Here is a 12,713-nt window from a genome sequence, read left to right on the forward strand (position 1 = left end):
CTGTGTTATCCACCCTTCTGTTGGACTGCTTTTTGACCACTAGACAGTCTAAAGAACTCCTATGTCCCTCAGTGGGTGAAAAAGAAAATAGGATTTTTATACTCACCATAAATTCCTTTTTTTGGAGTCCACTAAGGACCCTCCCCTCTATGTTTATTTTTACTGATTTGGTACAAAACTGAGGTATGATGGTTGTGCGTTTTCCTTTACTGGTTAATGGTTTTTATTGCCAGCAGAATTGGTGATTCTGCCACTGCTAAGGTCATCATCAACAGTGCCACCAGTGCAAAGGATAATTGGAAATTTACAATAAACAGAGAGAAAGTAAAATGGGAGGCCTTTTAACTTTGTGTATTTCTATATAGAATTACCAGACTGATCAATAATTTGATTGTGGCTTGGAACATCTGATTAGGTTTTTATTGCTCAATAAATTATTTGATTTTATTAATGGATTGTTATATCCCAGCCAGAGGTCTGGCATTTTCAGGAGTTAGCTGCCTTTCAGAGGGAAGTAACAGTCTGAAGAACAGCAAATATACTGAAGAAGTTCTTAGTGAGAGGAAATCTCCAGTTGGGAGTGATTTTGTCCGCAGAAGTTTGATGGTGGAGGTGAGATCTAATTCCTAATTCATATATGCAGCAATAAATATAATACACTATTTATAATTCATGAATTTTACTTGCTTGGCACATTTCCATGCTTATTTGTTGAATGCATGCATATGCATCTAATGTCTGTTCTATTACTAAAGCTGGCAATACATTATACAATTTTTTTTTTCAATTTCCTGTAGATTTACCTTCAACCTTGTAGTGCAAGGGCCTGCCCTGCCTGATTGCATACAAATTGAAAGTGTTTAGGTTTGACCTCATATTACAGTGCCTTGACAAACTATTCATACCCCTTGAAATTTTCCACATTTTGTCATGTTATAACCAAAAAACGTAAATGTATTTTATTGGGATTTTATGTGATAGACCAACACAAAGTGGCACATAATTGTAAAGTGGAAAGAAAACAATAAATGGTTTTCAAATTTTTTTTAGAAATAAATATGTGATAAGTGTGGCGTTCATTTGTATTCAGCCCCCCTGAGTCAATACTTTGTAGAACCCCCTTTCACTGCAATTATAGCTGCACGTCTTTTTGGGTATGTATCTACCAGCTTTGCACATCTAGAAAGTGAAACGTTTGTCCATTATTCTTTGCAAAATAGCTCAAGCTCTGTCCAATTGGATGGAGAGCGTCTGTGAAGAGCAATTTTCAAGTCTTGCCACAGATTCTCTTGGATTTAGGTCTGGACTTTGACTGGGCCATTCTAACACATGAATATGTTTTGATCTAAACCATTCCATTGTAGCTCTGCTTGTATGTTTAGGGTCATTGTCCTGATGGAACTTGAACCTCTGCCCCAGTCTCAAGTCTTTTGCAGACTCTTAACAGGTTTTCTTCTTCTAAGATTGTCCTGTATTTGGCTCCATTCATCTTCCCCACAACTCTGACTAGCTTCCTTGTTCCTGCTAAAGAAAAGCTTCCCCACAACATGATGCTGCCACCACCATGTTTCATGGTGGGGATGGTGTGTTCAGGGTGATGTGCAGTGTTAGTTTTCCGCCACACATAGAAATAAATTGATTAATTTAATAAAAAAAATAGGAAAGCAAAAAAAAAAATAAGAAGGAAACCACTGCTGATGCAGAAAGAGGAGCACCTGTGCCACAGAAGCACCTGTGCCACAGAAGGGGGAACACTAATGACACAGCAACAGAACCTGGTGCTGCAAAAAAAAAAAAAAATGTAACAAAGAAAGAAAAAATGGGAACAGCGGTGACTCAGAGGTGCTGTAAAACACACTGACACATTACTGACACCACTACACTGCTCTTCACAACACTGCCCTACACTAAATTACACTCCTAACGCACCATTAACTATCCACTAAACTCCAGCAACACACTACACAATGCTGCTATGTAAGCAGCCTTATATAGTGTGGTCAGGTGCATTGCTTTGGCCAATCACAATGCACTGTGAGAGCACAGTGCATTGTAGGATTATCCCTAGTCATCGGTGTGTTTACCTGCTTTGTGTCCAGAGTAAATGAATAAAAAGATAGGAAAAAGTGTGAAAAGTGCAAGGGGAATAATTTCCTAATCAGTGTGAGCATTGCCTAATCTGCATGCTGGAAAGGTAAGCACACCGATGATGATGATGATGATGATTAGACTTCTGCAGCCAGCATTATAAGTGTGACACAATGTTAGTGATGATGTTCAGCCGTTTCTGCATAACTCTCTGTACCAGCGTCCTGTGCACTGCATGTTGTGATATAAATGGCGCCATACCTTCTTCTAAAAGCAGGTCCAAGTGTCCCTCTCTCCATCCACCATCCAGCCTGGCTCCATCCATCTTCTCCTGAGTCAAATGTTGTGGGCTAGGAAAGAGTCAGCGAGAGGCAGAGCAACTCATCAGGAACTCTCCCACCCAGATTAGCAGTGCTATTGGTTGCTACGCTGCTCATCTAGAATTATAGTTTGTGGACATATGTTTGTGAACCCACGCGATAGAACTTGAATGCACTTAAGTAGCTGTCCGTGACAGACTATGGGGTTAATTTATTAAAGGTAAATAGGCTGTGGACTCCAAGTGCACTTGTAAGTGCACTGCAAGTGGAGTTGCTCTAGATCTGAGGGGAACATGCAAAAAAAATTAAAAAACAGCATTTTTGCTTGCACATGATTGGATGAAAGAAATCAGCAGAGCTTCGCCTCATTTCAGAGCTTCCCCGCGGATTTAAAGCAACTCCACTTGAAGTGCACTGGCAGTACACAGTATATTTAGTTTTAGTAAATCAACCCCAATGACTTTCTAGCAGCCCAGGAAAAGGTCGTGTTGGGACAGCTGCTGAAAAACGTGAGTGTCCCAGACAGATCAGGACACTTGGCAGCTATGTGTTTATGCTGTTCTTTGAGTGGGCAAATGAATAATCATTTTTTGAAAAAAGTAAAAAATTTAATTACAAAGTCATTTTAGGACCATTCCTACTATTTATCTATGTTTTAATTTAGTTATTTTGGTACTAATTTTATCTCCTAAAATACTTCTCAGTCAAAATCACAAGAGTGATACTGTGGTGTTTCCAGAAAAATAACCGTGAAACATTGGAAATTTACTTACCATTTCAATTAAATACATAACACACTGCAGAAAATAACTAAATTGCTATAACATTTTATAGTAATGTATGTTTACTATAGTAATTAGTGTTTTTTTAGATTCCTTATGGTAATTTTAGAAGCAAGAAAGCAAGCATCAATATTATATGTCAAAAAATGTGCTCCCTCTCTTTAAGTCAAGTCTTTCTACCCATATACAAGAGAGGAACTGCAAAATATTAACCAGGTGGTATAGGTGTCCTGTGGGGCTGCATAGGATGCTTCTGATCTTTTTCTTTTCTCTTTCTTTTTTTTCTTAGTTATTTCCCCTCTTATTTTTTATTGTGCAGCTTATCGGACAGACCCTTTTTTCTCTCTCTTTAATGGGCTGTTCTCTGCATTTGGGAAACACTGGTCTGCACATTGCATATATCTTTGATAATTACATGTTTGACATGTGTCTAGCACTAATGTTGGTGATCTTATCTTTAGTTTTCAACTACCTTACTGTAGGATTGCCACATTTGTGTTTCATTTCTGTAATATTGTACCTGGATGGTATATGATGTCTTATGGTCTGTGCTCTCCAAGTGTATCCCTGTAGAGTTGCCCATTAAAACCTGTTATTAAAAATAATTGTGTGCACTCAGTCTTACAGCACTCATGGCATTGCAATAACATTTTTGGAGCTTTTCTTGCCTGAATGTGTGAGTCTAAAGTTAAGTTGTTCTGCTGGAAAAGAATATGTGGCAACTGCTAAACCTTTCCCTTAATGGATCGTTACTGTATGTACAATATATCTGTATTAATAATATAAATGCAGACATTTAGGTGTTCATCTTGCATTAGCGAGGAGGTCAAGAGTAATGGTTAAGATGAAAAATCATTGTCCCCAGATCCAATTCTTATGCAACTTTTGACAAATTTTGGAAATGCTGGGGTGACTGGTGCATTCGGCAGGCTTGCCCCCCACTGATTGCTACATGTTGGGTCAATTTAGCTGCGGTCGTAAAGAGAATCATCTCTTTAATTTTTCAGTGTCAGGTTAAGTGATAGGATCAGTTATAGATGGGATAGCATGGGTGTTAACAGTGCAATTCACATATGTTATGGAGGTGATAGCCTTTCACTGAAATGTACACCTAGTATGTCCTGCTCAACATTATGCTTCTACTCATTCATACAACTTCAACCCCTTTAAAATTACACAGGCTCCAATCAAATTCAAAATCAAATATTGTTGTTCTTTTTTTCCAGCCAGAGGGCCTAGCCCGAGAATACACATACAGCGTGTTTTTGTGCCCCAATGGTAAGTGAATTAAATAAAATAAACTATTCAAAAACATTAATTTGCTAAAGTTTGTAATATTTGAAACAATATCATATTATTGTGTTTTTATGTTTCTGCATGTTTGTGAGTACAGTGAGTTTAAGGTTCAACAGTTAATCCCAGATGGTATCGTTTAGTTTTTAAGGATTATGTCCAAAGATACAGTATTGTAAACAACCATGTACAGAAATCTTGCTGCCCACCATGCTACATAAAGTTCTCTTTATTGAAAGGTTGCTCTTTCTCTACAAAATAATTAGCAGTAAGGTTGATGCAACAAGGTTTTATCCCTATAGATAATTGGCTTATTTTGAAAATTTTGCTCTTCCCAGTTTTACTCTTTTTAGTTCTTATTGGGCATAGAAATGACAATGTAACTTTACTGTGTAGAACAGGGGTCGGCAACCCCTGCCACATGTGCCAAACATGGCACGCAGCTGCTTTTGTGATGGCACGTGAGGGAAGCCTGGGACACCCACCTCCCACATCAGCAAAACCGGCCGGTGGTTGCAGCTGCTTTTAAGGGGTTAACATGATCGGTTCTTTCCCAGTTCATATCCCACCTGACTCCATTCCCGCCCAACTCACTCTGCTTGCCTGCATGACACTGAAGCAGTGTTGAATGGTGAGCACAGCCCAATCCCCTCCTCCAACGGAAGCTGAGTCTGCACGGGTCGATAAGTTAATGCTCCCATCCTCGGAGTGCACTCATCCTCTTCATTGGATTGGACATGTAGTGGAGTTGCACACTGTACACAGCTGACACCAAATTGTTTTACAAACACATCCTCGATCTGCACAGTGAGACTGTAGCTGGCTCAGATTAGAAAAGCAGAATAGCTACAACCGCCAGTTACAGTCACACTGTGCAGATTGAGCATGTGTTTGCAAAACAATCTGATCTCAGCTGTGTGCAGCGTGGGAAGGAAGAGTTCTGTTGAGTGTCCTGCCATCAGTAACCCCATCCACTGACCTGCTAACCCTGTCCTATGCCCTGTGGACCTCGTCCTACCTCTACTCTGCGGACCCTGTCCTGTGCCCTGCGGACCCCATCCTTTGCCCTACTAACCCCTGTCCTCTACCCTGTGGACCCCGTCCTATGCCCTGCTTACTGCATCATATATCCTGCTGACCCCATTATTTGCCCTGCTGACCCATCCTATGCCTTGCTAACCCCTGTCCTCTGCCCTGTGGACCCCATCCCATGCCCTGCTGACCTCATCCTATGTCATATTGACCCCTTTCTTCTACCCTGCAAACCCTGTCCTGTGCCCTGTGAACCCCATCCTATGTCCTAGAGACCCCTGTCCTCTACCCTGTGGACCCCATCCTGTGCACTGTAGTCCACATCCTGTACCCTGCTGTTCCCATCCTATGCCTTGCTAACACCTATCCTCTGCCCTGCAGACCCCATCCTATGCCCTGCTGACCTCATCTTATGTCATACTGACCCCTGTCCTCTACTTTGTGGACCCTGTCCTGTGCCCTGTGGACCCCGTTTTATGCCCTACGGACCACACTCTATGTCCTACTAACCCCTCTCCTCTACCCTGCGGACCCTGTCCTGTGCACTGTACACCCCATCCTATGCCCTGCTGACCCTTGTCATCTACCCTGCTGACCTCGTCCTATGCCCTGCTGACCCCACCCAATGCCCTGCGGACCCCAACCTATGTCCTGCTGACTCCATCCTGCGTCCTGCTGGCCCCGTCTTATGCCCTACTGACCCCTGTCCTCTGCGCTGCGGACCCCATCCTATGCCTTGTTGACCTCATCCTATGCCCTGCTTACCCTGTCCTATGCTCCGCTGATCATCTCCAGTGCTGGACCCATGCTTTTTCCTGCTTACCCCTTCCTCCACTGTGCTGACCCCATCCTCTGCACTGGTGACCCCCTGTCCTATGCCCTGTTGACCCCTCTACCCTGTCCTGTGGACCCCATCCTCTGCCCTGCTTACCCCTGTTCTATGCCCTATTGATTTCATCCTCTGCCCTGCTGACCATTGTTTTTTGCCCTGCTGACCCCTATCTTATGCCTTGGTGAACCCATCCTCTGTCCTGCTAACCCTTGTCTCCTGCACCTCTAACCGCTGTCTACTATCCTGCTGACCCCTTGTCCTCTACCCCAGTGTTTTTCAACCTTTTTTCAGTCAAGGCACCCTTTTAAATTATGGACAGTCTTGAGGCACCCACATCTAAACTGTGAAAAACTATTTTAATAGTTTTATTTAATGCAACAACATCCACACACATAGGACACCCAACACTAGAGGTGATTTATTCTTCCAAAGCAAATACACTTTTGCACACTGGTACTGACTAGTATTCCAGGGTTTCTCTTCTTCCTCAGTTGTTATCCATCACTGAGCTAATGCGACCCCAGCACTGATGGAGAGGGGCAGGGGAGGGTCAAACTAGGATGCTGGGCTGGCAGCTGACATCCTCCTTAGCAGCTGATGATGTCATTGGTTGTCAGGACACTGGCAGCTAGAAGGTCGTAATGGTGCACAATGAAAACCTGTGGCTTTGTGTAACTAAAAGGCAGGCTTGTTTCACCTGCTGGCTTGTATACTAGTTTTGTGCAACTTTTAGACACTTTGCAATGCACCCCTGAAGAAACCTCAAGGCACCCCAGGGTGCCTGGACACCCAGGTTGATAAAGGCTGCTTTACCCTACTAACCCCTGTCCTGTGCCCTGCTAACCCCTGTTGCCCACCCTGCTGGACCCTGTCCTCTGTTTTGCTGACCCCCTGTACGTTCCCCTTCTGACCTCCCATCCTCTACCCTGCTGCCCTCTGTACACTGCCCTAGAAACTGCTGATACTATCTTTTGCCCTGCTGACCAACCAATCCTTTGCCCCCTGACATTTTATACTGCACCCCCTCATCAGACAGGCTAGGTACAATCCTGGAGTCAGATGCCCTAAGCAGCCTGCTCGCATTTTGGACACGTAATTAACTAGCTATTGGGAACCACTAATTTAGAGGTGCAGGAATTGGGACTGATCTGAGGTGTGAAGGTTCAGAAATTGCTGATGATCTGAGGTGTGAAGATGTAAGAATTGGGGTGATCTGAGGTGTGGCGGTGCATGAATTCGAGTGATCTGAGGTGTGACGGTGCAGGAATTAGGGTGATCTGAGGTGTGCAGGTGCAGGAATTGGGGTGATCGAGGTCTGAAGGTCTAGGAATTGGTGTAATTTGACGGGTGAAGGTGCAGGAATTAGGGTGATATGAGGTGTGAAGGTGCAGGATTTGGGGTGATCTGATGTGTAAAGGTTCAAGAATTGGGGCTGATCTAAGGTGTGAAGGTGCAGGAATTGGGGCTGATCTGAGGGGTGAAGGTGCAGGAACTGGGGCTGATATGAGATGTGATGATGCAGGAAATGGGGTGATTTGAGGTGCAAAGATGCAGGAATTGTGCTTATTTGAGATCTGAGGGTTAAGAAATTGGGTCTGATCTGAGATGTAATGGTGCAGAAATTGGGTTTGATCTAAGGTGTGAAGGTGCAGAAATTGGGGTGATTTGAGGTCTGGTGGTGCAGGAACTGCGAAGGTCTGAGGTGTGAAGGTGCAGGAATTGGGGCCGATATTAGGTGTGATGGTCCAGGAAATAGGGTGATCTGAGGTGTGAAGGTGCAGGAATTGTGCTTATTTGAGATCTGAGGGTGCATATATTGGGTATGGTCTGAGGTGTAATGGTGCATAAATTGGGTTTGATCTAAGGTGTGACAATGCAGAAATTGGGGTGTTTTGAGGTCTGGTGGTGCAGGAATTGAGAAGGTCTGAGGTGTGAAGGTGCAGGAATTGGAGTGATCGAGGTGTGAAGGTGTAGGAATTAGGGTAATCTGAGCGGTGAAGGTGCAGGAATTGGGGTGATCGATGTGTGAAGGTGTAGTAATTGGGGTAATCTGAGGTATGAAGGTGCAGGATTTGGGGTGATCTGAGGTGTGAAGGTGCAAGAATTGGGACTGAACTGAGGTGTGAAGGTGCAGGAATTAGGGCTGATATGAGGTGAGCTGGTGCAGGAAATAGGGTGGGACAATGCAGGAATTGGGGTGATTTGAGGTGTGGTGGTACAGGAATTGAGAAGGTCCGAGGTGTGAAGGTGCAGGAATTGGGGTGATTGAGGTGTGAAGGTGTAGGAATTGGTGTAATTTGAGGGGTGAATGTGCAGGGATTGGAGTGATCTGAGGTGTGAAGGTGCAGGATTTTGGGTTATCTGAGGTGTGCAGGTGCAGGAATTGGGGTGATCGAGGGGTGAAGGTGTAGGAATTGGGGTAATCTGAGGGGTGAAGGTGCAGGAATTTGGGTGATCTGAGGTTTGAAGGTGCAGGATTTGGAATGATCTGAGATGTGAAGGTGCAAGTATTGGGGCTGATATAAGGTGTAGGAATTGGGGCTGATCTGAGGTGTGAAGGTGCAGGAATTGGGGCTGATATGAGATTTGATGGTGCAGGAAATAGGATGATCTGAGGTGTGAAGCTGCAGGAATTGGGGCTGATCTGAGGTGTGAAGGTGCAGGAATTGGGGTGATCTGAGGTCTGATGGTGCAGGAATTGAGGTGATATATGATGTGAAGGTGCAGGAATTGGGGTGATCTGAGGTGTGAAGGTACAGGAATTGGGGCTGATGTGAGGGGTGATGGTGCAGGAATTGGAGTGATCTGAGGGGTGAAGATGCAGGAATTGGGTCTGATCTGATGCTTAGAGGTGTAGGAATTGGGCTGATCTGAGGGGTGAAGGTACAGGAATTGGGGTTGATCTGAGGGGTGAAGGTGCAGGAATTGGGGTGACCTGAGGGGTGAAGGTGCAGGAATTGGGGTTGATCTGAGGGGTGAAGGTGCAGGAATTGGGGTTGATCTGAGGGGTAAGAGTGCAGGAATTTGGGTGATATGAGGGGAAAAGATGCAAGAATTCGGGTGATCTGAGGGGTGAAAGTGCAAAGTTCAATATTAATTTCAATATTAATTTCTTGCTAGTATTCAAGTCGTTTACAGCATTTCCTCAATAACATTTTCTTTTCATGATTGAGAGTGTGAAGTTGACTTTTTTTTTTATACTACCGGCACTCTCAATTTCTTTGAAAACATTTTTTGCCACACAATGATCAAAAGGTTGACTACCCCTGGTGCAGAGACATCTCTCTTTGTGTCTGTTTTACGCTGTAGTTCTAGTTGTTTTTATATTGAGGTTCATTGAACAAGTGTAAACACTGGTACATATAGTTCAAAATCACATTGTACAAAAACTGAAGTGAAGAAAAGAGAACATGTACCAATAACAACTGAGCAGGATTTAAAGTTTTAAATGTAAATATCCATAAATAACAATGAATGGGAACTTTGTGCTGTTGTGTAATTTGTACATGCAACTAAAGTTGATTTATGAAAGAAAATCTTTCCACCCATTGCGTTTTAAGTGCCATTTGTAGGTTTGGTCTAAAGAGGCTGATTAAGGGAATATTGGGGCCTATGTGTTTGAGTCATCTGCAATTAAGAGGGTTTAGAAGGAGCCTGGTGTCAAAACAAGAAATCCACTTGTCCCAAATGTAAAACTTAGTCAAGGTGCCTCTTTCTTCATAGGTGAGCCTATAGAGACTGTCTATAGTTCTAGTTTAGTTGAAACTGGTATCGGTTACTGATACATTTGTGTGCTCCAAGTTGTGTGGATATACACATTACACCACGCATGCTTTAATTTCTTTTGTTTACTCACATGGGCTTATTCATTATGGCAAAAAGAACAAGGCTGAAGGGTAATGTGCAGCGATCTTTAACAACTAATCTGAGTTCTCTTATGCCCATCATCTCATTATCATGCAGACTTTGAAAACAGTGTATTACACCACTCTTCTTTCTCTCGTATACTACTTGCTATTTTCTCTTTTTCTTCATTCTGTAAAAATGTAAAGTCTGTGTAAATTTATGCAGTATCTTTTTTGGCCTAGAGAAAATTCAGATTTCTACTCCCAACAAATTTGAATATCAGTACGTTCAAAAACCTCAACGAATGACGCACTTTGATTTGACGGTGAAAGCCCATAATGATGCCCATGTGGCACTGTCTTCTGGACCTCATGACATGGCTGAAATGATTGAGATTGTGTTTGGTGGACAGCAGAACTCTAAAACATGGATAACAACCAGCAAGATGGGAGAACCCATCACCAGTGCAAATACTGCTGCTATCTTGTCCTGGGATGAGTTCCGTGCTTTTTGGATTAGCTGGAAAAATGGACTCATCCAGGTAAGCGTAAATAAAATACCTTGAATTGTTGAATTCAGAACAGAAATTTCAGTTACAGTCATGATTTTAATATATTATAATAACAGGCCATGTTACTAAGCAACGTATTTCTGTTTTATATATCTGTGTGTATCAGTATGTTCATGTTTTTACACTAAACTCCAGCCAATTTTAAAAGTACAAAAACTAATGCAATTATGTATTTGTCAAAATATCATGAAATGTATTTTTGATGCAGCTAGTGCAGCTACCTGAATTTGACTTGATAGCAGCCACCTGCAATCTCTTATAAAGCAGCTTTTAGACTCTTTAGAGAGAGGAAGAGGTATTACTATGAGAAAATCCAGTGTTCTGGACAGGAGAGAGATCAGTATTCTGCTGTTTCTTCACTGCCCAATCACAGACTGTGTCAGGAAGGTGATCAAGCTGTATTGCTTAACTGTAGTAGAACAAAGTCAGGTTACCAACCTGTCTCTGTAGCATGGCAGGACTGGGTCAAACTCTTTTGGCAGGCAAAATAGCTCCCATATACAGAAAAGTGACGGAAGAAAAAGAACAAGTGGTCCATTGAGTCTGCCCATTTTTTTAATATGCATTGTTTGTCTGGAGTTAGACTTTAATTTCAAAGGGTGTTTCCTATTTATTTACTAATAATTTAATGGTAAAAGTTTTATGGGTGCAGACCACCTACCTCCCTTTCTTCTCTGTCTCCACCTTCCCCAGGTAGGACACGGCACCAAAGGCTCCAATGACTCTATTATCGTGGAATGGGCAGCGGCCAAGCAGCCGGACGTGAAGTTCATCGGCTTTTCGACTGGCTGGGGTTCCATGGGGGAATTTAAAATCTGGAGGAAGGAAGAGACAGATGAGAACCACAATGAGGCTTTCACACTGGGGGTCCCACACAATGTCATCCCTGGGTCTGAAAGAGCTACAGCTTCTATTATAGGTTAATATTCTTGATCAAACAGCTTTTTTTTAAGGATAGAAGGCTAGTTTTAATGCTTAACAGGACTAACATATCAGAGTCTTCAGCAAGGAGCAAATGTACAATACTGATGGTATTGGAGTAATATATTAGGAAGGCAATGCAGGTAAAGGATGTTCTATTGAAAATATAAAGTAATAGTTTTGTGTTAATTTGTTGAGTAGTGCTCGTATTGTGTGTGGTTTATTTATTTATTCTTAGCTTATAAGTCCTATAATTACCTGTTATTTTGACATGCTAACCACCAATACGTTATGTTCTTATACTAGTTGTAAACTCTAAAATTAGATTTCAGAGGCTATAGTCAGACTAATTTATTATGTGGTGGCTGGTTTCTGTCTAATACAGTAAAGATGTAATTCCTTTACTAAATAATAATTTTGAATAATCTGGCACTCCTAAAGATCCTGAAGAATGCAAAATACAATATTTGTTAGTAATTGCATTATTATTATTATTATTCTGTAGGAGATGTGATGGGTCCGACTGTGAGTAATTTAGATAACCTCCTCCGTCTGCCATTCGGATGTGGAGAGCAGAATATGATCCACTTTGCCCCTAATGTATTTGTGCTCAAGTATCTCCAGAAAACAAAGCAATTGTGTCCAGAAGTGGAAAGTGAGGCAGTCGACTACCTTCTTCAAGGTGGGTTAGGCTCAACATTGCTGTGTTGTTTTATCACATAATGTGTGTTTAACTGTTATTTATTGTACCTTTGCCTCTCATGTAATCAGAATGGGTGACAGCATGCCATACATGAGAAAAATTTATCTTGAAAACGGATGTTTTTTAAATGTCTTTTCCATTTGTTCATGGGAACAATTCGACGATTGTTTTTGACCGCCGTGTGAAAAAAAAGTGAAAGATGGAAATTTGTTCTCGTTTCTTATCTGAACAAACAATAATCTAACTGTGGATGTGATTTCTGTTAGGGAAAAATCATGCTTATTGTAGTGCACATGTGCTAAGTAAAGTTTGACTGTTGAAAACC

At 42.3% G+C, this 12,713-nt stretch overlaps 1 protein-coding gene across 2 annotated transcripts in view; it reads left to right on the plus strand.

The window, feature by feature from the left end:
* CPAMD8 (C3 and PZP like alpha-2-macroglobulin domain containing 8) overlaps positions 1-12,713 on the plus strand; it is a 204,962-nt gene that overhangs the window by 119,277 nt on the left and 72,972 nt on the right. For both annotated transcript variants that reach the window (XM_089667566.1, XM_089667561.1), the window contains exons 22-26: positions 470-612; positions 4,417-4,468; positions 10,436-10,734; positions 11,458-11,683; positions 12,191-12,367. In XM_089667566.1, the coding sequence (XP_089523692.1) occupies positions 470-612; positions 4,417-4,468; positions 10,436-10,734; positions 11,458-11,683; positions 12,191-12,367 (897 nt within the window). The remainder of the gene's footprint in view (positions 1-469; positions 613-4,416; positions 4,469-10,435; positions 10,735-11,457; positions 11,684-12,190; positions 12,368-12,713) is intronic.

Source organism: Staurois parvus, unplaced genomic scaffold, assembly GCF_062004578.1.
Source record: "Staurois parvus isolate SC_StPar_1 unplaced genomic scaffold, SC_StPar_1.0 ptg000053l, whole genome shotgun sequence".
Lineage (NCBI taxonomy): Eukaryota > Metazoa > Chordata > Amphibia > Anura > Ranidae > Staurois > Staurois parvus.